Below are 25,085 nucleotides of genomic sequence, written 5' to 3'. Positions count from 1 at the left end.
TTGACGTCACCTGCCATAAATCTGAAACATCTGTCAACGGTCGCCGCTTATATAAACCTATTTATAATCGGCCATCTATATAGTATATCGAAGCGAAAACGTCACTGTTACAGTGCAATCCAGCTGCTCAATAAACTAACATCATCTGAAAGCAGCCATATTTAAACGATCGTAACCTTCCCACGTGACTGTCATGATGAGGAAGTGGATGTGTTTCAAAACCTAGTGAGCTGCCTAGCTAGACAGCATTTTGGAGGTTCCCAGCGACTCGAAAGGCGCTATGCTGCCTAGGTACTAACTAGGTTTTTGACACACAGACGGCATTTGTTATGACGCGCTTTGTGGTTGTTCGAGGAGAGAAATATTGGATTATTCGTGTCGTATGACAAGACTCGTTCTTATATCTCTGGAAATTATTTAATTTAATTTATTTATTTAGTTAGTTAGTTAATAACATTTCGTTGGGGAAATACACAATACAACCATACGGCATTCTAACACATTGCTTTACGGTATTTTTACGACAATTCTCGTCAGGCGCCGGAATTGGAAGTTTTTAGAGTTGATTCATCTGCTGTGTGTTCACACATTATACTTTTACAGATGTATTTTCAAAACTTTAAGTTTACACATATATATATTTTATCTCCGTTATTTTATAATTGTCAGTATTGTACTATGCTAGTTAGCAAGCAAGCTGCTGTTAATGTGCTGTAATGTCGAGTGTGTGTAGCTGCTACTGTGATCATGCGCTGCTAGATCACAGTTATGAACCTTTTGCATAGATCTCTAAGAGTGACAATTCACAGTCAACTTTATAGGCAAATATCTGTAAACATGATAAGACGCACGCAGATTAAGAAAGTGCTTTGTGTTGCCGAGAAAAACGACGCTGCTAAGGGCATAGCAGAAATTATGTCAAATGGGAGATCGAGAAGAGTGAGTGCTGACTGTTGTTCAAGTTATCTTGATCTGTAATGTAAAATCTGATTGTTATCATCAAACGAGTTTTTATACTTTATATGTTTTACTTTTATAAGAGTTTTACTTTTATATGTTAGGATAGTCGTCTTTGTTAATGAACCTGGTTTTCTTTACAGAGAGAAGGCTACTCTGTCTACAACAAAATATATGAGTATGAATACAACCTGTTTGGCCAAGTAAGTACTTTTTTTGGTTTATCACAGAAAAAAAATTTATATTGTAAAACATATAAGTTAGTCTGATCATGGTGTTTATTTCTTCACAGAATGTAACTGTAAACATGACATCAGTATCAGGGCATCTCTTGGGTCTCGAATTCAAAGCTCCTTTTCAGAAATGGTAATATATATATATATATATATATATATATATATATATATATATAGATTTAATATAATAATAACTAACTATAGTTTATTCAAACTTTATTATGTGGTATGTTTCACAGGCATAGTTGTAATCCAGTCCTGTTGTTTGATGCTGAGGTGGAAAAGTACTGCCCTGAAAACTTTATACCGATCAAGGTACTAATTTCCATTCCTTCCATTTAGAATATGAGCTTGTATTTTATATTGCAAAAACAATGTATTTACATTATCTAGAGGACTTTGGAGAAAGAGGTAAGACAGTGTCAAGCTCTGGTCATTTGGACTGATTGTGACCGGGAAGGAGAGAATATCGGCTTTGAGATCATTAATGTCTGCAAAGCAGGTAAGTTTAGTGTATCATGCATGCACTGGTGCTGTATATTTCTTACAACTTTTTAAAGTCGGCATGAAACAGAAGTTGTGATAGTCTTTTCTTCCTTATTGTGACGTACATCCAAATAAGAAAAAATGTAGGGCGGGACTCGTCGGATGGTTGTGGTTTGCTATTGCTGTGATGTCATGTGAGTGACAGGTTGTCCCACCCTCACGCCAGTAAACATATCATCATCTGTGAAGAGATGTATTATTTGATTAAAGATTACAAGGGCACAGGAAGAAAAAAATAAATAATGTTGTACACAGAATCATGGATAAATCATAATAAATACTGCTATATTCCATTAAAAGTAAGAACAACTATTTTGATTTCACAGTGACTTTAACCTCCTGTGATATCTTTCAATTTAGTGAAGCCAAACATTCAGGTCTTCCGTGCACGGTTCTCTGAGATCACCCCAAACTCCATAAGAAGAGCCTGTGAGACCCTCACTGAGCCGAATGTCAACATCAGTGATGCTGTGGATGTGAGACAGGAGCTTGATCTCCGCATCGGTAGGCATTTTAAAATATCAGAGAACATTATCACAAACTACTTTCTTTAAGATGAAATCTAATGTGTTTATCTTATGTACATTATGTTCCTTCAGGGGCATCGTTCACCAGGTTCCAGACATTACGCTTGCAGAAGATATTCCCAGAATCTCTCTCCGATCAGCTCATCAGTTATGGCAGCTGTCAGTTCCCAACCCTTGGCTTTGTAGTAGAGCGTTTTAAAGCAATTCAAGCCTTTGTCCCTGAAACTTTCTTTAAAATCAAAGGTACTCTGATTTTTTTAATTACACAGTTCACATTTAATATTGATGAACGAAATACGTCAAGTGCTTTCTCACATACACTTTATTGTCTGTTAGTTGTCCATGAGCCTAACGAAGAGGAATCAGTAGAATTTAGCTGGAAAAGACATCGTCTTTTCAATCACACAGCGTGCCTTGTGCTGTATCAGATGTGCATGGAGGTCTGTGCTTCTATTTAATTTCTTTAAAAAGGATTTTTAAATGCATAGCAACAATATAGCTTTTTCAATTTTTCTTCATTGAAATGAATAATGCATTACACACGTGTTGGTCATTATTCTGTCATCATAAGTTTCCTCTGCTTGGCTTTTATCTTTTCTGTAGGATCCCATGGCGAAAGTGATATCTGTAACAAGTAAACCAAAAAGCAAATGGCGACCTTTACCCCTTGACACTGTGGTGAGTAATTGAGAACATGTCTCTTGAAAGATTTTTCTGGTAATTCAGACTGGAAATATGGACAAAAGTATGTGGACACACACATGACCATTCAAAAGTTTAACGATAACAGAAATACAGTAAAAACAAATAATGTGAATTGTTTACAATTTAAAATAACTTTTTAAAATTTGAATCTATATTAAAATGTAATTTATTCCTGTGATGTCAAAGCTGAATTTTCAGCATCATTACTCCAGTCTTCTGGAGTAATCTTACTAACTTACTACTAAAAGAATCTTACTAACCCTAAGATTTTGAACGATCGTGTACTTTTTGTTATACAGCTACAGACAAGTTGATGAATATTAACAAATTTGACTTTTACAACAATGTACACAATTGTCATCAGCTACTAAAGTTTTTTTCAAAGTGCAATTTCTTGAGTGACTTTTGCCCCAAATGATCCACAAATGAGTTGCATGAGTTAAGTGCAATTAATAACTGAATCATGGAGATTAAAAAATGTAGCATATATGATAATGTCTACTTATTTTTTTGGTTAGGAACTTGAAAAACTGTGTTCAAGAAAATTGAGGATAAGTGCCAAAGAAACCATGAAAACTGCAGAAAAGCTGTACACTCAAGGGTATGTTGGTTATTTCATCCATCCATCCATATGTCTGTGGTCTACAGCAGAGTTTTCCCCCTACCAGGATGTTTCAATGTCTCCCTATTCAACAACACACTAAAAAGCTGATGAGTTGAATCAGGTGTTTTAATTAGTGAGACATCTAAAACATTCTGGTAGGTGGGTCCCGAGGACTGGGTTTGAGAAACACTGGTCTACAGCATGTCTGTCGTGCCCCTTCACAAATCAACCTGTCTGTTTCCTTCCAGGTTTATCAGTTATCCTCGCACTGAGACCAACATGTTTCCTCAGAACCTGAACCTTACCCTGCTGGTTGAGCAACAGACACAAGATAATGAATGGGGAAATTTTGCTCAGCGCATTTTGGAAAGCGGTGGGCCCACACCTCGAAATGGAAACAAATCAGATCAGGCCCATCCCCCCATTCACCCCACCAAATACACCAACAGTTTACAGGTGAGCAACCTAGGCCCGACGCCAGGAGGTGGCTATTTGTACCCCCTCCACCCCCAAAACCCTTTGACGTGTACGATCACACCGGTGTGATTAGAATGTTTAGTGCGTCACGTCAACAACTGCTAAATTCAAACGTGTTTCGTGTGTTTTGCTGAGCCAGAGATGGACACGCTCAGTGCTTTTCATATCACAACTTTTCAGTGTTTTCAAACATATTATGCTTATTTTTGGTTTCAGACATTTAAATACTCATAAGTAAGGGCAAAAAAATATATATATTTATAGTTTGTTAAATACACACTGATCTCTATGGAAGCCACAATAACAATCCATTTAAATATAATTTGACAAAATGTTTTATTCATATCAGATACACATTGTTTTGCAAACTATTAAGTTTACTCTATTCTTCTCCCAGTTCGCCGGCAACTTTTATGTATTTCAGGAGAAGTGGATACGTGATGTAAATCCGACTGATCCGATTCTCTGAATGGCAGCGCAAACTAACATGGCGGCACCCATCGTGCGTTATATATCAGCTAACATGATCATTATAAAGGTTTTTAAGCAACGAAACATTCACTTTCACCTATTCAACAATCTGAATATATCAGATAGTTCACAATATAGTAGTTAACAAGTTTATGAATATTTTGAAAGGAATAAATGAAATAATACATCTGTCATACAGATACCCCCCTCACCTCGGTACGCGATGCCCTCCCTCAAGAATTATGACTTCCCCCTTTCATGTGTCCTGGCGCCGGCTCTGGTGCAACCTCTCTGTTAGAACCATCATATCTGCAGATGCAATTAGCTAGAAATGTACACAATGGCAATGTTTAATTATTTTTCTTTTTTTGAAGGGTAATGAAAAGCGGCTGTATGAGTTCATTGTACGTCACTTCTTGGCCTGTTGCTCCAAAGATGCTCAGGGTCAAGAGGTGACGGTTGAAATTGAAATAGCCGAAGAGAGATTCTCTGCTAGTGGATTGACGATCATTGCACGCAATTATCTGGAAGTGTACCCTTATGACAAGTGGTACAATAAGGTGATGATTACTACTCAAAGCATAACACATTTTATAGCTGAACATTATAGCTGAACGTTTTTTTTATGCCTTTTTTTTTTTTTTTTTGCACAGGTAATTCCATTATATATGCCTGACACCACGTTCCAGCCCACAGCGATTGAGATGGTGGAAGGACAGACCAGTCCACCACAGCTTCTGACAGAGGCCGATTTGATATCGCTCATGGAGAAGCATGGCATTGGTACTGAAACATATCGGTCAAGTACCTTAAATATTTGACATCATTGTTGAAAAAGAGTGGCACTCAGCTTGAGTTGCTGTTGCAGGTACCGATGCAACACATGCTGAACACATTGAGACCATAAAGAGTCGCATGTATGTGGGGCTGACGGCTGACCAGAGGTTCCTTCCTGGAGAGCTCGGCATGGGTCTTGTTGAAGGTAACGAAATTAGCATATTAGTGGATGCATGCAAAACTAAATTAGGAACCTTTAAAATAGCATAATAGAGGCAGTTCAATCTCTGTGATTGGTGTGAAATTGAGTGTCGCATTGTTTCAGGGTATAACTCTATGGGGTATGAAATGTCTAAACCAGACCTGAGAGCGGAGCTGGAGGCGGATCTTAAACTTGTGTCAGAGGGCCAGAAGGACAAAGCTTCTGTCCTCAGTTATCATATGGCAAAATACAAGGCTGTATTTATTGAATCCGTGAGGAAAGCAAAGAAGTGAGTCTGAATGTAGCATCACTTATTTCAATTTCAGTTACACTGCAAACTACATTTCTACATACAAATTTGGATTGAGTGTAATTGTTGTCATATTGCGTGCAGATTGGATGAAGCCTTGTCCAATTATCTGGGCCCGGCTCAGGAGATTACCGAAACAGAACAAGGAGAGATGGAGATGCCGTTACCAGTGCGAAAGTGTCCTCAGTGTAACTGTGACATGGTGCTAAAGAGGAAGAAAGACAGCACAGGGTGAGGTTTTGGTTTTCAGGTTGAATCTGAAATGAAAATGTTGTTTGTTTACTCCTTTTCTGATCGTCTTTTTTATATCACTCTGTGCAGGATGCTTCTTTCATGTATGGGATATCCAGCTTGTAAAGCAGCCGTGTGGTTTCCAGACACAGTTCTGGAGGTCAGCAGAGACGAGAGCATCTGTTCAACGTGCCGTCCACATCCGGTCCATATGTAAGGAATGCGGTTCTTTTGCTGCTTTGTAATCATTTTAATATTGCAGAGCAGTTACACTACCTTCAAAAGTTTTAAGTCAGTAAAAAAAAAAAAAAAAATACGTATCAATACATAAGATAAACACATTTACTATAATACTTAGATTACTTTTATTAAGCAAGATCAGATTAAACTGATAAAAAATGACAGTTAAGACATGTATAATTTTACAAAAGATTTTTATTTCAAATAAATGCAGTTCTTTTGAACTTTCTATTCCTCAAAGAATCCTGAACAAAATGTATCATGGTTTTCACAAATATATTAAGCTGCATAACTGTTTTAAACATTGATAATAATCAGAACTGTTTCTTGAGCAGCAAATCAGCTTCTTAGAATGATTTCTGGAGGATCATGTGACATTGAAGACTGGAGTAATGATGCTGAAAATTCAACTTTGCATCACAGGAATAAATTACATTTAAAATATATTCAAGTAGAAAACAGTTATTTTAAATTGTAATATTATTTCACAATATTACTGTTTTTACTAGATTTTTGGTCAAATAAATGCAGCCTTGTTGAGCAAATTTTTACTGACCCTTAAAGTTTTGCACAGTAGTGTATTTTTGGTAAAAGTTTTACAAGAAGGTTTCATATGTTAACTTTATTTCATGCGATAGCTTATATGAAATACTGAGTAATACTTTTACAGTATTTAATTAATATTAATTTATATCTGTAATAATACATTTAAAACATGTCAAGTTGTGTATATTAACAGTTTTTAACAATTTCTGTGAACAGACATGAATTGACAACAAACAGTATATTTATAAATGAACATTAACCTTCATTAATAAATGCTGTAAAAATTGTTGTTACTTGTTTGTTCACGATTCATATGGCATTAACTAATCTTAAGAAAATGAACCTTATTTTAAGGTGTTACTCTTTGTGTGTGTGGAAATTTGTGCTAATAAACAATGGACAATATGACCAGTACCATGTATTAAGAACGTTAATAATGTTTCTTTTTTAATACTGACTCTTGTTTTATTCATAACATCTTTGACAGGCTCAAGTTTAAATTCAAGAGAGGAAGTTTGCCACCTATGATGCCCCTTGAATTTGTTGGCTGCATTGGAGGATGTGATGAGACTCTCAGAGAGGTCTTGAACTTAAAATATCTCAGAGGAGGAGGAGAAGGAGATTCTGGCTCTCGGCCTTATAACAGCTCTGGGTCAAATCAGGATCATGTACCTCGAACCAACTCAGCACCTCCGTCCAGGGTGGAGAACGTGAGACCTCCTGCACCCAGACCCCGAGCCGACAGCAACCGTCCCCCAGCCAGTCTGCCACCTCCTCGGGCAGCACTACCACCAGCTTCAGCCCAGGGTGGTGCCATTGTGTGTAACTGTGGTCAGGATGCCATTCTTCTCACTGTACGCAAAGAGGGTCCCAACCAAGGCCGTCAGTTTTACAAGTGTAACACAGGGGATTGTAAATTCTTCCTGTGGGCTGACCAGCCGACTGAGCAGGGAGCGCCCGAAGGAAACAGAGGACCCCTGAGTCCGAATTTTCAACCTTCCAGGCCCTCAAATGGGTTTGGGAACATGCCTCAGCAGAGGCAAAACAACAGAGGATCTGGAGGTGATGAAGGTGAAACCATGTGTAACTGTAATGAGCCTGCAGTTACCAGGACTGTCATGAAAGATGGGCCAAACAAGGGCCGAATGTTCCACACCTGTGGGAAACCACGTGATCAGCAGTGTGGGTTCTTCCTGTGGGCCAATGAAAATGTGGCTCCAGGTATAACACCAGTCTATCATGCTTTTAAACGGAAAATACTGTATATACGTAGGCAAAATATAATTGGAATATCTTGAACAAGATCATTCTTACATAGATTGCCATTCGAAAGTTTGGGATCAATGTGATAAAAAAAAAAAAAGGAAATTAATATTTTTATTCTGCAAAGACAATTGATCAAAAGTAGCAGTTACTGTTTTATTTCAACATTTCTATTTCAAATAAATTCTGTTCTTTTGAGCTTTATCCATAAAAAAAGTCCGGAAAATAAAAATGTATGACAGTTTCCACAATAATGTTAAGCAGCACAACTGTTTTCAACATTGATAATGATAATAAGAAGAACTGTTCCTTGAGCAGCAAATTATCAAAGATTTCTAATGTGACACTGAAGACTGGAGTAATGATGCTGAAAATTCAGCTTTGCATCACAGGAATAAATTACATGTTAAAATAGATTCTAATAGAAAACAGTTATTTTAAATTGTAATATTTCACAATATTACTGTTTTAACTATTTTTGGTCAAATAAATGTAGCTTTGGTGAGCATAAGAGACTTTCAAAAACATTAAACAATCTTACCAAGCCCAAACTTTTGAACAGTATTTTACTTAAACATCCCGGCAAACTCCTAATTTAGGCATTTTGTCATTTGCTTGGTTTCTCTCTCTCGGGTTGCCTTTGATTGTTTTGTATTGTGCTACATTTCATTTTGGAATAATTTCTTCAATATTGTCTTTTGTTGTTCATAATTAATTTACCTTTACCTTTCCTCTCACTTTTTCAGCCACAGGTTTTTCTGGAGGAAATGTTGGTAAACATCCTGGGAACAAAAAGGCCAGCACTGCCTCAAACAAGCCTCCCACAGCCAAAAGACCAAGAACCTGTGGAATATGTCATGAGCCGGGTCATACCCGGGCCACCTGTCCTCAGGGCCAGTAAAAAATAGTTCCTGCAATTTTTGTAAAATACAAAATACACATGTAAATGAAATTAATGTTGTCTGATGTATAATTAATGTTTTTTTATGTATACATAATACATTGTATTGTGTAAAATAAAGTTGTTTTAAAGTAAAACATTATTTTTTGTGCATAGTCATGTATTTTTAATGAATAAAATGTTTACATGACCTACAATATTGTTACACAATAATTTATATTTTTTATATTTATATATATTTTCATATATAAAGGGCAAATTTATACTAAAAAATATCATACTATTCATTTTCTACATTGTTACATTTAAAAAAAAAACTTAGGCTACTATTTCTGTACTGTTAGATGTATTTCATGCTCATTTTAATATTTTTTTATTATATAGTTATTTAAATAAAGTGTTATTAATCATGGTTTTATTCATTTAAATCTTTTTTTTAATTTTATTCAAATGCATTAATTAATTAATTTTTTCACTGTTTTTCTTTAACCTTTTCCACTGACCCCCAAGCACTCGGGGTGCAGGTAGGGGCGCCGCCAGTAATTTTTGGCCCTATGAAAGAATAGGAGGTTGGGCCCCCTACCGCACCCATTCCATTCATAAAATCGATCTCCGGGGCCCCAAAAGTCAGTGGGCCCTTAGAATAATCCTAACTTTCACCCCACTCCCAGGACCCCGGAGCCCAGTTTGAAAACCACTCTGCCAAATGCATACATGTAATGTAAATGCAGTATGGACTCTGTAGTATAATATACTACTCCAGACCACCAGAAACAATAAAAAAAAATACCACATTGACCTGAACAACTGGGAATGTTGTGATTGGCCCTAGCTGTAATACGAGGGTCCCTATATTTCTCCCACGTCCTGTAAATGGCACTGCAAATGATTCAGAAATGAATCAGTGTGTTGTGAGTCAACATTTAAAAACTGCAAAAAGGTGTAGTTTACCATGCATTTGGCGGGTTTAAGTAACAGGTGATCTTTTATAGAAACATAAATATTTTTTTAAGTGAGTGGCTGGTGACGCTGAGCAGGTCGTGGGCTGTACCATGTGAGCGGGGGGCGGGGGAGCGAGTGTTTGTTCCACCAGCCGCTGCCGAACTGAAATAGGCTGCGACTGCTGCCATATCCTGAATTAGACATGGCCGCGACCGGAGTTCTCCCCTTTATCAGGGGAGTAGACCTGAGTGGGAATGACTTTAAGGTGAGAGTTCTGATTCAATACGTCTATAGGTACGGGATATTGTTAATAAATCATTCACTCAAACGAGGAAAGCGATGTAGGTTAGTTAGCGTGTCAAAACAGGTTAAGATGGTGAGCTAGCAGTGCTAACTGTGCTAGCTTAGAAGAACACTGGGCGTTAGCTCGCGACTTGTCAAAATTTGTTGCGGTCAATCAAGCGGTGTGACAGGGAGGGCAGGGGAAATAACTAGAAGTTTGTTAGCAGTGCAGCTGTGCTGGTTGACAGTAACGTTAATACTTCTGGCCTCAAGAAATGTGCTGCGGTTGACAGTCTTTACATGTCGTTAGGAAATAACGTTAGCTTCTTTTAGACTAGATGGAGCATAACGTTATATCATCAATATGCACATAAAAGAAAGGTTTTGTTATTTAAATAATTTGTAAGTTAAATACAGAAGTCTTTTACATGAGTTCCATTAGCAGTAGAATTACCCAGCCTCTCAAGTGTGTCAGTTTACTTGAGTAAATTTGTGATGATGCTCTGAGTCATTGTCTTATATAAAGCAACTTCAGTCAGATCTGCTCATATCGAGATGATTGTTTGAGCAGCTTACTGTTTTCTATCTCAAAGTGGGGTCTGGGAGCCCCCAGGGGCCTCAAGAGAGTGCTAGGGGGTCTGTGCAACTGTTTAGAGAAAAGTATAAGATAAATAAAAAATAGATTAAAATAAGTAAAGGATTGAATAAAATAAATACATCTTATAATTAGGGGTGCACATGATACCAATATGGGGGCCGATATATTTTATTTTTTTAATGTTATATCGTTATCAGCTCGATAAGTAAATTTGGACGATATATTAAAGCCGATAAATAATGGATTATTTCCTTCAGCTGAGACACTTCAGATGGGCACTGTTAGTCATGATGGTTTTGAAATGCTTGAAATATGATTGGAATCACTTCAAAAAGGAAAATATAGTTAAGTGCAACAGGTGCAGCTCAAGTCTGTCATATAGGATTAGGCTATATAAAATTATATTGAGAACATTATAATTGTGTGCTTGGGACATGGCTTTTAATCGTGAGACTTTTGTTTTTGTAATCAGGCTCTCAAAAAGGATACAACATTTTTGGATTTAGATTTATCGGCCAATATATCGGTTATCTGCTATCAAATATAAAGAATTATCGGTTATCATATCGGCCAACAGTTCTGTGGATCCCTACTAACAATACAGTACTATAAGTAGAAACAATACAATAATTGTAATTTAATGGAAACTAAATATTTTCTAAATAATATTTTGATTATTAAAATGATTTTATTTTGTTAGAATGGGTGTCTCTCGCATAAGGATGATCGTATTTGGGGCTCTGTGGTGTCTAAAAAATTGATAAACCTGGTTCTGGCTCATGCTTATGTTGTTGCCATAGCAACCTTTTTTTCTGTCCTGAAATGACTTCATTGTACCAGGTTTATTTTGTTTTAGATAAAATTTCTAGCATTAGACTGATTTATTTGGGAAATGACATCAGTGTAGCAGATCCATCAAAAACCACCAAATCATTAATGCAGAAACTGACTTGTATGATGGTCTGATTTAAGACTTTGTATCTCTTGTTTTGAACACAGGGGGGTTATTTTCCTGAGCATGTCAAGTCTATGAGTAGCTTGCGATGGCTGAAGCTGAACAGAACGGGGCTTTGCTATCTTCCAGAAGAACTGGCCTCCCTACAGAAACTGGTGATTGTGTATTGCACATCTGAGTCACAATTTCATATTTTGCAACTAGGCTTTGTCAACTTACTAATATTCATTCTCGGGTCTATTTTCTTTTTCTTTTTTTTTTGCCCTTTTTTGTGAAATCAGGAACATTTGTCCGTGAGTCACAACAGCCTCACAACACTGCATGGAGAATTGTCAAGTCTTCCCAACTTGAGGGTAAATATGATCGACCATATTGCGAAATACTTGACATGTTCTCTACTAGTGTTTCACATAAGTATAAATATTTGTGTAACTGTTTACACTACTGTTCAAAAGTTTGGTGTCAGATTGTTTTTTGAAAGAAATGACTACTTTTATTCAGCAAGGATGCATTAACTTAAAGGTATTTATGTCACAAATTTCTATTTCATGTAAATACTGTTCTTTTAAACTTTCTATTCATCAAAGAATTCTGAAAAAAAAAACGATCACAGTTTCCAAATATTAATCGGCACAAATGTTTTTAACACTGATAATAGTAATAAATATTTCATGAGAATCAAGTCATATTAGACTGATTTCTGAAGGATCATGTGACACTGGAGTAATGATGCTGAAAATTCAGCTTTACCATCACAGGGATAAATCATGTTTTAAAATGTATTCAAATAGAAAAGTTCTTTTGAACTGTAATACAATTTCACAGTATTACTGTTTTACTGTGTTTTGGTTAAATAAATGCTGCCTTGGTGAGCACGTTCTTTCAAAAATGTCTAAAGAAATCTTTACTGACTCACAAACTTTTGAAGGGTAGTCTATGTACTTAAAATTGCTTTTGTCAATAAACACAGCATGAATTTCAATTTTACTGTAAATATTGACAATCGTTGACTATCGTTTAATCTGCTCTTGTTGTTTTGCTGTAGGCGGTTGTGGCCAGAGGAAACAGCCTAAAGAACTCTGGTGTTCCTGATGATATTTTTCAGCTGGATGATCTTTCTGTGCTGGTATGTAGAGAATTACTTCTACGTGTTTATTTCTCAGTTAAGTGCAAAATGACAGGCATGATTTAAATTTACGTAAGCAGGGCTGTGTTTTGATTAGTGAAACTATGCAAATTTGTCATCGTTTGTGTGCTGCAATGATGGTGTGTGTATGTATTGTTCCCTCCTCTATTCAGGATCTGAGCTACAACCAACTCTCTGAAATCCCTCGGGACTTGGAGAACTCCAGAAACATGTTGGTCTTAAACCTCAGTCACAATAGGTACGGTCTGGGTCTGTCTGTTTTGTACCCAAGTTCTTGGAAGTGAAGAATAAATGCACTTTAAACATTTTAGGATTTTATATTGTGATCTGTTTCCGTGGTATTTTGGAAGTCTGGAAGATGTCTTGTGTGATGATTTGGGGATGTACAAGGGTTAGTTCACCCAAATATGAAAATTATCCAATCTTATAAGCCAGTGACCATAGTTTATAAAGTTATAAGTACAAATACATCGCTTTGCTTCAGAAGACCTTTATTAACCCTCTGCAACCGTATGGATTACTTTTATGATGGATGGATGGATGAGCTTTTTTGGGCTTCAAAATCTAAGTTGCTATTCACTCTCATTATAAAGCTTGAAAGAGCCAGGATATTTTTAATATAACTCCAATTGTGTTTGGCTGAAAGAAGAAAGTCATTTACACCTAGGATGGCTTGAGGGTGAGTAAATTATGGGATCATTTTAATTTTTGGGTCAACTAGCACTTTAAGGATGCATTTAGACTAGACTGGACTTGTGCTAGATGTGTTACTGATGGAATGGAAAAGAACACATGGATCTTGGGATATGTTTGTAAAAGTTGAACTATTTTTAGTTTGACTTTGAGCCATGGCCCCTCATTTTCCACAACGATATTTGAATGCCCCATGACTTTTCCAGTTGTTTGTGATTTTAGTGGATAGGGATTTAAAAAATATTTTTTACTCAATTTCTACCCAATAAAATATTTTAGAATTTGGCATGAGTATAAAAATGCTCCTGGAGTAATTCGATTTAATTAATTTACATGACTTTTCTTGAGATAAAATCAAAGTTGTAAAAAATTAGGCTACCTCATATTATATTCATGTTTTTCAAGACCCCCAGTTTGAGAACCACTAATCTATATGTCTTTTTAGTACATATTTAAAAAAAAAAAACAATAGTGCAGATCGAACTCGCTTTATCATTTACCCCCATCCCTCCCTAAATACTTCAGCGATCAAAGTGCAAATCCTTTTTTTTTGTAGTCACAATGGTTTTAACCATGAATTTCTGTGAACATAAATGTTAGTCTGAAACAGTTCTCTGATGTTTGCTTTCTCACAGCATTGATAACATACCTAATCAGCTGTTCATCAACCTCACTGACCTGCTGTACCTGGACCTCAGTAACAATAATTTGGACAGTCTGCCTCCTCAGATGAGACGCTTGGTCCATTTGCAGACCCTGATACTCAATAACAATCTGCTTATGCACGCACAGCTGAGGTAAGACGGGTAGTTTTTATGGTTTAATTTCTGTCTATGCCATATAGGAGGAAGGCTGCATTAATTTCAGATGACATCATTGTGTTATCAACATTGCCTCTGATAAACTCTGACTCCAATCTGTGTCACTTGTATGCCTTTGTCGTAACAGGCAGTTACCTGCTATGGTAGCTCTTCAGACCCTCCATTTAAGGAACACACAGCGTACTCAAAATAATATGCCCACGAGTCTGGAGGGCCTCACCAATCTAGCAGGTAGAGATCTAGCGGTGTTACTGCTCTCTCTGTAAAATAATCATCAGTGTCTCTAATTGCTATTGTTCCATGTATGATGAATCTATTGTGCGTTTTTGTGTAGATGTGGACCTGTCCTGCAATGATCTGACTCGGGTACCAGAATGTTTGTACTCGCTGACTAATCTCAAACGGCTAAATCTGAGCAGCAATCAGATATCTGAACTGTCACTGTGTATAGATCAGTGGACCAAACTCGAGACGCTCAACCTTTCTAGGAATCAGCTCACATCTCTGCCTGTAAGTCCCTCATTGCCAAATAAAGTAAAACAGAGGAACTTATCAGTTATCAGAAGTTGTTTGTTTTTAAAAAGTGCTTTTGTGCGTGTGCTGATACTTCATCACATTAATAATGTTGTCATTTAGATTATATTTAAAATATATTTGAAATTAGTTTGCCACTTATCTTGTCTCTTCTTTTTCCCTGTTTGGTGTGATGTGCAGTCTGCCATTTGCAAGCTGTCCAAGCTGAAGAAGCTGTATGTGAACTCGAATAAAATAGATTTTGATGGGCTTCCATCTGGTGTGGGAAAATTGTCCAACCTGGTTGAGTTTATGGCCGCAAATAATAATTTAGAGCTTGTTCCAGAGGGGCTGTGCAGGTGAGAACTGAGACAGTTTATTGGTGGTTAGATATAATTACAAAACCAACATGTATCCTATTGATAATGGTAATATGTGGCTTTTTGATTTTGCTCAGGTGTGGAAAATTGAAGAAGCTGGTCTTGAACAAGAACCGGCTTGTGACGTTACCAGAGGCCATCCATTTCCTCACTGACCTGGAGGTAAGAACTCTTTAACCCTCTGGGCTTCTTCGGTCAAAAATGACCGAAACAGTATACGTTTTGAAATGTTTAATTTTTTTGCTTCATCGGAGGGGGATGAAACTTGGTGACTTTTGTTGTATTACCTATCTGAACACACAAAAAAATCAAGGAGATGATTCGGATATGTTAAAGGGTCTTAAAAAAAATAGTCACACTTAGCTTCCTTTCGGTCAAAAATGACCGACATAGGAAATGAATGGGAAATGCGAAAAAATAGGAAAACTCAGAGAAACTTTTGGTGGTACAAACTACAGATCAGCCACTGTGCAGAATAAAAGTGTAGAGCAATGAACGGGTGACACTCTAAAACATCAAGAGTGCAAATAAGACACCTAACCCCCCCCACACACACACCCACGCACACAAACACACACACACACAGAGAAATGAATAGGAAAGACTGTTACAGCAAATGTTGAGAAAATGCTAAATAAAATCAAAAATTAAAATAAAGTACAAAAGATAGGCTACTCTTTCTCGCTCAAATGCACACACACACACCTCATCATGTCTAAAACAACAATATGAATCAAAAAGCCTTTCTATGTATTTATATAGGAAGCCTACAGGCGGTTACGGACATTACACACATTTATACATTTTTACTTATCAAAAAAAAAAAAAAAAAAAAGTAGTCTTTTAGCATATCTAAATATATATCTAAATAAAAAAAAAAGAATAAGAGAGAGAAATCATGTCTAAAACAGCAATAGGAATCAAAAAGCATTTCTAGGAATCAAAAAGCATTTCTATGTATTTACATAGGAAGCTATGGGCAGCCTACAGGCGGTTACGGACATTACACACTTTAAAACATTTTTAAAGCCACTGGATGGCGGTATTCTCACTTGAATTTTTTTTGCCTGCTGCCAGCATTATATTTTAATGTGCCACGTTGAGTTTTTTATTATTTATTACGAGTTATTATTATTTTTTATATAATAATAATAAAAAAAATAAAAAATTCTAATGGAAAAAATAGCTCGTAAAAATTATATAAATAATGCAAAGTATCATAAAAATCTTTAAAAATTCGAAATAATAATAAGAAAATATTATTGAACAAAAATATATTTGAATGGTTTTCCTGGGGGGAAAAAAAGTTACATTTTAAGGCTTCGGTCTTTTTTGACCGAAAGGAAGCCAAGTGTAACCCCTAAACAAAGAAGCCCAGAGGGTTAATGAAGAAAAAATATCTATAAAAATATCCTGAAAAAGGAAGTTTAATAATAATAATAAGAAATGTTTCCTGAGCAGCAAAGCAGATTAGAATGATTTCTGAAGGATCATGTGACACTGAAGTAATGATGCCAAAAATTTAGCTTTATCGCAGAAATAAATTACATGCATATTATTAAAATAGAAATCAGTTATTTAAATTTGCTGAATATTACTGTGTAACTTTATTTTTTTATCAAGTTCGTGCAGCCCTAAGATACTTATTTCAAAGCAATAAAAAACATTTTACCAGGCTCAAGATTTTTAACACTAGTGTATGTTTTTATGTACTTATTCAAAAGACTAAAGCAACAAATACTCATGCATGTGTTAAACCAGTTAATAAATGATGATTAAAGTTGTCTTTTGTGACGTTGATGTTTTAGGTTTTGGATGTTCGTGAGAATCCAAATCTAGTCATGCCCCCTAAACCAGTAGACAGGACAGCTGAGTGGTACAACATAGACTTCTCGTTGCAGAACCAGCTGCGGCTGGCTGGTGCGTCTCCAGCCACTGTGGCAGCAGCTGGTGGAGGTACAATATGCTTTTTTTTATCTAAGTGTTATGTTATTGTAATTATGACCTATTCCAAACTAACCCTTATTGGCTGGTGATGCTGAGTTTGAAGTAACACAACTGAAAATATGACTGTAATACAGCTCAAAGTGCAACTTGATCTTTGTGTGTTATACAGGAAATAGTCCTAGAGATCATATGGCCAGAAAGATGAGGCTAAGGAGACGCAAGGACTCGGCACAGGATGATCAGGCTAAACAGGTGCTGAAGGGAATGTCAGACGTGGCTCAGGAAAAGAACAAATCCATTGAGGTGAGGGAACAGCAGAGCAATAATGATGGAGTCATTATATTGGTACATGTCCAAACCTATCTGGTCTTCACATGCCTCTTGATCCTTTAGGAGAATGGAGACATGAAATACTCTGACCTGAAAACCAAACGCTGGGACAAGAACCTAGAGAAACCTCAGCTAGATTACTCTGAGTTCTTCTTGGAGGATGTGGGGCAGATCCCTGGTGTTACGATTTGGCAGATAGAAAACTTTGTACCCATGCTGGTGGACGAGGCCTTCCATGGGAAGTTCTATGAAGCAGACTGTTACATAATTCTTAAGGTCAGCCCTGTAAAAAAATTCTAATGATCATCATGTTTATTAAAGTACTATAGTTTAAATATTGTTTCTTTCATTTACAAGATCTTCTGCTCCCACTCTGCATCCACTCTTTCAATTAATGCTTTGTAATGCACTTTTACAGACGTTCTTAGATGACAACGGAGCCCTGAACTGGCATATCTATTACTGGATCGGGCAAGAAGCTACGCTTGATAAGAAAGCCGGCTCTGCTATCCATGCTGTCAATCTCCGTAATTATTTGGGTGCTGAGTGTAGGACAATCAGAGAGGAGATGGGAGATGAGAGTGAAGAATTCACTGCGGTCAGTAAAGCAAATGCCATTCCCTGTGCAAAATGATGTAATGCTGCATTATCAGCATATGCTTAGCTACATTTTTTTGCACTGTGTTTTAGGTGTTCGACAATGAGATTTCTTACATTGAGGGTGGAACTTCTAGTGGATTTTTCACCGTAGAGGACACGCAATACCCGACCAGGTGCCCCGCCAAAAAACAACACCCAGGACTGCCTCTATAGCTCACCCATGATCTGACTCACACTAATCCTGTTTGTTTTGTGTTTTGGGCAGGTTGTACAGGGTTTATGGGAAAAAGAACATCAGATTAGAATCTGTGCCTCTGAAAGCATCCTCACTGGACCCACGGTGAGTTTTGTGTGCCATTTGCTCTATGTATGTTGATAAGAGTGACTCAGTCTGATAGTTTTTTTTTCTTTCTGTTTAAAGTTTTGTCTTTTTGTTGGACACTGGTCTTGAATTATTTATTTGGAGAGGAGCAAATGCAACACTTGGTGGTACTACAAAAGCAAGGTAATATATGCAAACAATTAAGCTTGTTTTCTCTTGTCTGTTTGTTCAGATTTGTAATAGTCCCAATGCTATTTACAGGTTATTTGCTGAAAAGATTAACAAAAATGAGCGAAAAAGCAAAGCAGAGATTACGACTTTGATGCAGAATCATGAACCTCCGGAATTCTGGGAGAAGCTTGGGGGACAGCCGGAAGAAATCAAGAAACATGTCCCAGATGACTTCACTCCTGTCCGACCCAAGCTCTATAAGGTCAGGGAATGGTCTATGGCTTGTTGTGCATTTCTTTCTAAAACCACCATGGTGTAAAATATTTAGTACTTTCTTGTTCTGTTAGGTTGGCTTGGGGTTGGGATACCTTGAACTTCCTCAGATCAACTACAAACTGTCTGTGGAGCACAAGGACAAGCTCAAACTAGATGTGGTTCCAGAGCACAGACTGGTAATGACATTTCCATAATGATTGTAGCAGCAAAGCATTCTAGGAAAAATGTATATTACCATTCAAAAGTTTGGGGTCCTTAATCATGCCTTGAATACACTAACTGGTGGAATATTTTCTTGTTATACAGGTACAAGGTCTTTTGGACACTAAAGGTGTCTACATCTTAGATTGCTGGTCAGATGTCTTCATTTGGATTGGCCGTAAGTCCCCACGTCTTGTGAGGGCAGCTGCTTTGAAACTGGGCCAAGAGGTGTGCAGCATGCTTCATCGGCCAAAACACGCCGTGGTCATCCGTAATCTGGAGGGCACAGAGGGACAGGTAAAATTGCCAAAATAAGAGATTAAAAAACGTTTTGCCTTTATTTAAAGATACTCTATTAAATGACACAACACTCTGTTCTAATTCCGTGTTGCGCTCAACAGGTCTTTAAATCCAAGTTCAAGAATTGGGATGACGTGTTGAAGGTGGATTATACCAGGAACGCAGAGAGTGTGAAACAAACCGTGGGCTTGTCTGGAAAAGTGAAGAAGGATGCAGAGCAGAAAGACCAAATGAAAGCTGATCTAACGGCTCTGTTCCTGCCTAGACAGCCAGCCATGCCTCTCACAGAGGTGAGACCTGAATTAACAGCTCATTTATCAGCCAACTTTTCAGTTTTAGGATGTCCTGAGTAGTTCTGGCAAACATCTATAAAATTCATTGTGTCTTTGTGGGTTTGTTGTAAATCTGATAGGCGGAGCAGATGATGGAGGAGTGGAATGAGGATTTGGACGGCATGGAGGGCTTCGTTCTGGAGGGGAAAAAGTTTGCCCGTTTACCAGAGGAGGAGTTTGGTCACTTTAACACTCAGGATTGCTACGTATTTCTCTGCAGGTTGGTCAGAGGGCTTCACTAAAATTAACTGCAAAAATTGCAGCCAGGTGGTGATGTCAATTAATTCTCAGATGGACAGAGTTCTGATAAACTAGGTTAAATCCTCAGACACCCTTTCTATTAAATTTCATTCTCAGTGCTCTGTATACATTTACTGATTTTTTTCTAACTAATAATAACTTTTATTTATTACTAAATTAACTATTACTGTCTTGGAGACTTGTTACTTTCATTGAAATGTGATATTTGTGTCTGTCTCAGGTACTGGGTGCCAGTGGAGTATGAGGATGATCAGGAGAAAAAAAAAGTAAAAGGAGAAGAGGGAGATGATGAGGACAAACAGCCTGAGGAAGACTTCCAGTGTGTGGTTTACTTCTGGCAGGGCCGTGAGGCCTCCAACATGGGCTGGTTGACCTTCACTTTCAGCCTGCAGAAGAAGTTTGAGAGCTTGTTCCCAGGCAAACTGGAGGTACTGCATGCTAACATGGTTAATTAAATGGATCCATTATGAAATTGATCTCATATTTCATCTTCATTTTGTTGTAGTGACTCTTATTGCCTTGACCTCATATAGTCTCTGTCGGGTGGAAACCAAAAATGCTACTTTTCAGGAAATGGAAAAAACACTATATTTTTAAATCATTAAATGCACGTTGTCAACGTTGATATTTCGGCTTTATATATGGTCAGACACTTGCATGTGCCATTATATTGTTAACAAATGTTACCAAAATCAAGCTCGAATTTCGAACATGCGTGTTTTGTCCGTCATTAGAACGGCCGTATCTGAGGCAGTAAGTTTTCATCAACTTCCAGGTTATAAAGTTTACTGTAGCTATGTGGGGGCTTAGTTTCTTCTGTCATTTGGCCCAAATCTCATGAAATAAAAAGCGAAATGCTCCGAACAGACTTATTAACAGTACTGTCTGACTGAAGCCTCCATTACTAGCTCTAAAATAACATTTTGGAATTTGCAACGGGGGCTTGGGATGAGATCCGTAAGAAATTAGTCCTACACACAAGAGCGTTTTAAGGACAAAAACCTGACAAATGTCTTGAGTTACAATATCTGAACAATGTTTTGAGGTGTGGTAACCGTAGTATAAGCGGAATAGTTGACTCCGGGCCGTTGAATTATTGAAAAATAATTACCATTACTACCACTGGTGTGCATTATTTTTTTGAATAATTCAATGGCCTGTCGTCAATTATTCCTTACACACACACACACAAACGGTGTTCATTCAAGATCGAGGTGGGGTGGGGTAACTTTTATTTTAAGGAGAAGTCATATCTCATGCATATTTCAGGTTGTGAGGATGACCCAGCAACAGGAGAATCTCAAGTTCTTGTCACACTTCAAGAGAAAGTTCATCATCCACAAAGGCAAGAGGAAGCTGAAAGTGGACAGTGTGCAGCCAAGCTTATACCACATCAGGACAAATGGAAGTGCGCTATGCACCAGGTAACTATATAATGTATGTGCAGGAAGTATCTTTTCATCAGCTATTTCTAAACTCAAAGAAATGAACATGTGTGGTGTTTCTGTTGTGTTTTAGGACTATTCAAATAGCCACAGATTCCAGTAACCTCAACTCTGAATTCTGCTTCATATTGAAGGTAAACTGGCATTTGATGTACCTTTTCATGTATTATAAATCATTAAATAATAACTAAATAACTAAAATATTACTTAGGTGCCATTTGAAAGTACAGACAACCAGGGAATAGTTTACACATGGGTGGGCCGAGCAGCAGACCCTGATGAAGCTAAACTGGCAGAGGACATCATGAACACCATGTTTGATGACACTTACAGCAAACAGGTTCATTCCAGCTATGAAAATCAAAAACATGCTCTCTACATCATCTTGACTATTTTTTAAACTATTTTTTTCTTTTTCTTCAGGTGATAAATGAAGGAGAAGAGCCAGAAAATTTCTTCTGGGTTGGCATTGGCTCACAGAAGCCATACGATGAAGATGCAGAGTACATGAAATACGCTAGACTGTTTAGGTGAGAAAAAATACGCTAGGCTGTTTAGGCTGTTTTAAAGGAGAAAAAATATTTTAATTAGCAAGGATGCATTTTTTAACCAAAAGTGATAGACATTTTATAATGTTAGAGTCCCCCTGTAGTCAATAATTTTATCCCTTAAAACTCATCTTTGAAAAGACATATTTAAACGTTTTTTTTTCCTGTGAGAATTTCTTCATGCCTTCATTTCAAACCGCGTTTTTGAGACTGTCTTTAGATCACTGCAGTTTTAAAGAGAACATACTCATAAATGGTGTTGATTTATGAATTTGCACATGGTTTGTCTTAAAGGATTTTAAAAACACCACATAGACATATAAACAACATTAAAATCTTGTTTTTCACCACAGGAGGACTTCTATTTCAAAAACTTTTGAACTTTCTGTTCATCAAAGAATCCTAAAAAAATGTATCATGGTTTTCACAAAAATATCAAACCGTTTTCAACATTGATGATAATAATAAATGTTTCTTGAGCAGCAAATCATCATATTAGAATGATTTCTGAAGGATCACTGAAGAGTAATTATGCTGAAAATTCAGCTTTGCATCACAGGAATAAATCACATTAAGATATTAAAATAGAAAACTTACTTTAAATTGTAATATTTCCCAATTTTACTGTTTTTACAGTATTTATCAAATTAATGCAGCCTTGACGCGCATAAGAGACTTTTAAAAACATTAAAAACTCTCATCGCCCCCAAACTTTTGAATGGTAGTGTATGTATGATATTTTAAATCAAATAAATGCACCTTTGGTGAGCATACTGACCATAAACTTTTCAACAGTTATGTTTATTTATCTAATTATGTAATTTGCCTCTCTTCATTCACCATATTTTTGAGGTAATAATAGATTTAATCTCTGATCTCAGGTGCTCAAATGAAAAGGGTTACTTTGCTGTATCAGAGAAGTGCTCAGACTTCTGTCAAGATGACCTGGCTGATGATGACATCATGCTTTTGGACAATGGGAAAGAGGTAGAGCTTCATGCTTGCACCCGAACAGATTATCCTGGCAGCAATTGTTTTTTGGGGTTTTTTTTTTTGCTGAGTTGTCTTTTCTGTTGTTTGAGAGTTTGCTTAAGAACTTTAGTGAAATTTATGGTAATGTAAAACATCTTCTATAATATTTCATGCTGTTTTCCGTTTTGTTTTTATTATATTTATGCAACTCTAGTATTTTTGTAACTCTGTTTTTGCCATTAAGATAGCCTCAGATGCTGACACTGCATTAAAAAAACATATTACTGCTACTATTTTGTTGAGATGTTTGTTTGCTTGTTTTACAGGTTTACATGTGGGTCGGCACACAGACAAGCCAGGTTGAGATTAAACTGAGCTTGAAGGCTTGTCAGGTCAGTGACATATTGAGTGGCAGTTTTATTGTACACTTAGTTTATTGTACACCAGCACTTCCCATGCCTGCTTAACATTTGTGTCGCCCTTCAATCAGGTCTATATTCAACACATGAGGTCCAAGGATGCAGAGCACCCGAGAAAACTGCGCCTGGTGCGCAAAGGCAACGAGCCTCACTGTTTTACCCGTTGTTTCCATGCATGGAGCGCGTTCAAGACTGCACCTGCATAAATCAGCCTCTCATGGTCTGTCTGAATACAGAATGAGCATTAGGGTTCAGAAAACCACACCACTCACAATAGCCCTTCCATTATCAATGTGCACTGCATCACTCTCTTTAAAAAGCTCACACATATATATTTGCTAATTGCTGCAATATTAATGAGTTTTATATTTATATGTAGATTTAAAGTCACAGAAAGTCTAAATGATACAGCACATAGGTAAGCGTTAAGAGATCAAATGCTGTATTCCTTAAGGGATGGTTTTTAGAAGAACATATCTGTTGAGGGAGAGTCTAAGGTTTTTAACCATCTAGCTGCACAAGTATTGTGAATTGTCTGTTTACATTTTCTAAATTCTGCAGCGGTTATTTTAAAGACGACTCTTTATATCATTTGTTTGGGCTACACTTTTCGTGTTTTATTCAGTAGATGCATATCACATATACTGCCAAGACTTTTAGTTCTTGAAAGCACAACACCCATGTCTGTTTCAGATCTCACCCTAACGCAATGCTGATTTGGTGCCTCACACCGGATTTTTTTTTTTATTGTTTGCCTTTGAATGTTTCATTCTGTCAGCTTGACCCGTTTTACTGCTTCACTTTTGGGATGTAGACTCTGATGCCAATGCTGATGGAATAATGAATTGCACAGTTTATGTGGAATGTTATTTCATTTATTATGTGTCAGAATGAGAATTTATGCTTTTATGCCCTTAAACTGCCCCAGTACATCCATGCTAATGCAGCAGTTAACTGGGTTGAACCAAGCGATTTTAATTAACAAAGCAATCTGTAATTATGATGAGACTGGCAATCTAGTGGTCTAGTGCTACTACGGTTTGGTCTTCACATATCAAGGCTGTTTTAGCTATTTGGCTGACGCCTTTTCATCAGTCACAGATTGTGCTTTTTTTTAAAAAAAAAAAAAGGAAAAAAGAGAAAGTTATGGTCCTGTGTATGGACTACTTTTTTTCTAATTTTGAATGTTTGTTGAACTTGGACAGGGAAATTTGTTTAGCCAAGGAAATGAATATTCTTATTTTTATTATGCTTATCAAATTTGTTATGGCTGTCATAAAAGGGATTGGTAGAGGTAAAATTAATTTTTGCAATCGATGGTGAGTTGCCCTATTTTGTTTTTTTGTCACCGCAGCTTTGATGTCTGCATATATAAATGTATTTCTATGTGTACAAATATTTTCTGCCACTGATTTCACCTGCAAATGCTCTATTTATGTATTTTGTATTGAATAAAGTTTCATCGCACATCTGAATGTCTCTTGTTGAGTATTTGTCATTGCATGCATATATGGTCATTTTAAGTAATACTGACAGTTGAATGAATATTAAGTCAATATATATTTAAAAAATCTTTCATGATTTTGCACATTGTTTATGAGCAGAAATTGGCCCAAAAACTTTACGTTAAATTGATG

General features: G+C 36.9%; 2 protein-coding genes across 3 annotated transcripts; both read left to right on the top strand.

Moving 5' to 3' along the window:
- The first annotated feature begins 746 nt into the window (after window positions 1–746).
- On the top strand, window positions 747–9,018 carry top3a (DNA topoisomerase III alpha). The gene is made up of 19 exons (XM_056261624.1): window positions 747–939; window positions 1,101–1,160; window positions 1,250–1,323; window positions 1,433–1,508; window positions 1,587–1,695; window positions 2,100–2,243; window positions 2,339–2,509; window positions 2,603–2,706; window positions 2,870–2,944; window positions 3,490–3,572; window positions 3,824–4,031; window positions 4,898–5,083; window positions 5,177–5,306; window positions 5,392–5,505; window positions 5,626–5,791; window positions 5,897–6,043; window positions 6,134–6,256; window positions 7,317–8,050; window positions 8,839–9,018. The coding sequence occupies exons 1-19, from the start codon at window positions 769–771 to the stop codon at window positions 8,991–8,993; spliced, it is 3,030 nt and encodes a 1,009-aa protein (XP_056117599.1). The 5' UTR covers window positions 747–768; the 3' UTR covers window positions 8,994–9,018.
- A 1,045-nt stretch (window positions 9,019–10,063) lies between these two features.
- On the top strand, window positions 10,064–24,923 carry flii (FLII actin remodeling protein). Of its 2 annotated transcripts, XM_056261623.1 has the most exons (31): window positions 10,064–10,200; window positions 11,815–11,925; window positions 12,052–12,123; window positions 12,816–12,896; window positions 13,070–13,155; window positions 14,246–14,407; window positions 14,559–14,662; window positions 14,766–14,941; window positions 15,146–15,303; window positions 15,402–15,486; window positions 17,133–17,280; window positions 17,441–17,574; window positions 17,665–17,877; window positions 18,020–18,199; window positions 18,292–18,374; window positions 18,467–18,541; window positions 18,623–18,706; window positions 18,785–18,956; window positions 19,042–19,146; window positions 19,277–19,468; window positions 19,573–19,761; window positions 19,884–20,023; window positions 20,285–20,492; window positions 21,334–21,488; window positions 21,583–21,643; window positions 21,721–21,849; window positions 21,933–22,039; window positions 22,939–23,044; window positions 23,356–23,421; window positions 23,520–23,687; window positions 23,724–24,923. In XM_056261623.1, exons 1-30 carry the CDS (start codon window positions 10,138–10,140, stop codon window positions 23,652–23,654), a joined length of 3,780 nt encoding a protein of 1,259 aa, XP_056117598.1. In that variant the 5' UTR covers window positions 10,064–10,137; the 3' UTR covers window positions 23,655–23,687; window positions 23,724–24,923. The 2 variants fall into 2 exon arrangements, with proteins under 2 accessions (XP_056117598.1, XP_056117597.1); XM_056261622.1 differs by having other exon boundaries at window positions 23,520–24,923.
- The last annotated feature ends 162 nt before the right edge of the window (window positions 24,924–25,085 follow it).

This window comes from Rhinichthys klamathensis, unplaced genomic scaffold, assembly GCF_029890125.1.
Source record: "Rhinichthys klamathensis goyatoka isolate OS25496 unplaced genomic scaffold, OSU_Roscu_1.1 h1tg000184l_1, whole genome shotgun sequence".
Lineage (NCBI taxonomy): Eukaryota > Metazoa > Chordata > Actinopteri > Cypriniformes > Leuciscidae > Rhinichthys > Rhinichthys klamathensis.
This window is presented reverse-complemented; position numbering and strand designations above follow the sequence as displayed.

Bases quoted from the DNA above. Each gene is read 5' to 3' on its own strand.
- top3a (XM_056261624.1), top strand. From the start codon at position 769: ATGAACCTTTTGCATAGATCTCTAAGAGTGACAATTCACAGTCAACTT. The intron at 2,244-2,338 runs GTAGGCATTTTA...ATGTTCCTTCAG, and splicing joins GGAGCTTGATCTCCGCATCG to GGGCATCGTTCACCAGGTTC. The intron at 6,044-6,133 runs GTGAGGTTTTGG...CACTCTGTGCAG, and splicing joins AGGAAGAAAGACAGCACAGG to GATGCTTCTTTCATGTATGG.
- flii (XM_056261623.1), top strand. From the start codon at position 10,138: ATGGCCGCGACCGGAGTTCTCCCCTTTATCAGGGGAGTAGACCTGAGT. The intron at 13,156-14,245 runs GTACGGTCTGGG...GCTTTCTCACAG, and splicing joins TTAAACCTCAGTCACAATAG to CATTGATAACATACCTAATC. The intron at 19,469-19,572 runs GTAAAATTGCCA...TGCGCTCAACAG, and splicing joins TGGAGGGCACAGAGGGACAG to GTCTTTAAATCCAAGTTCAA.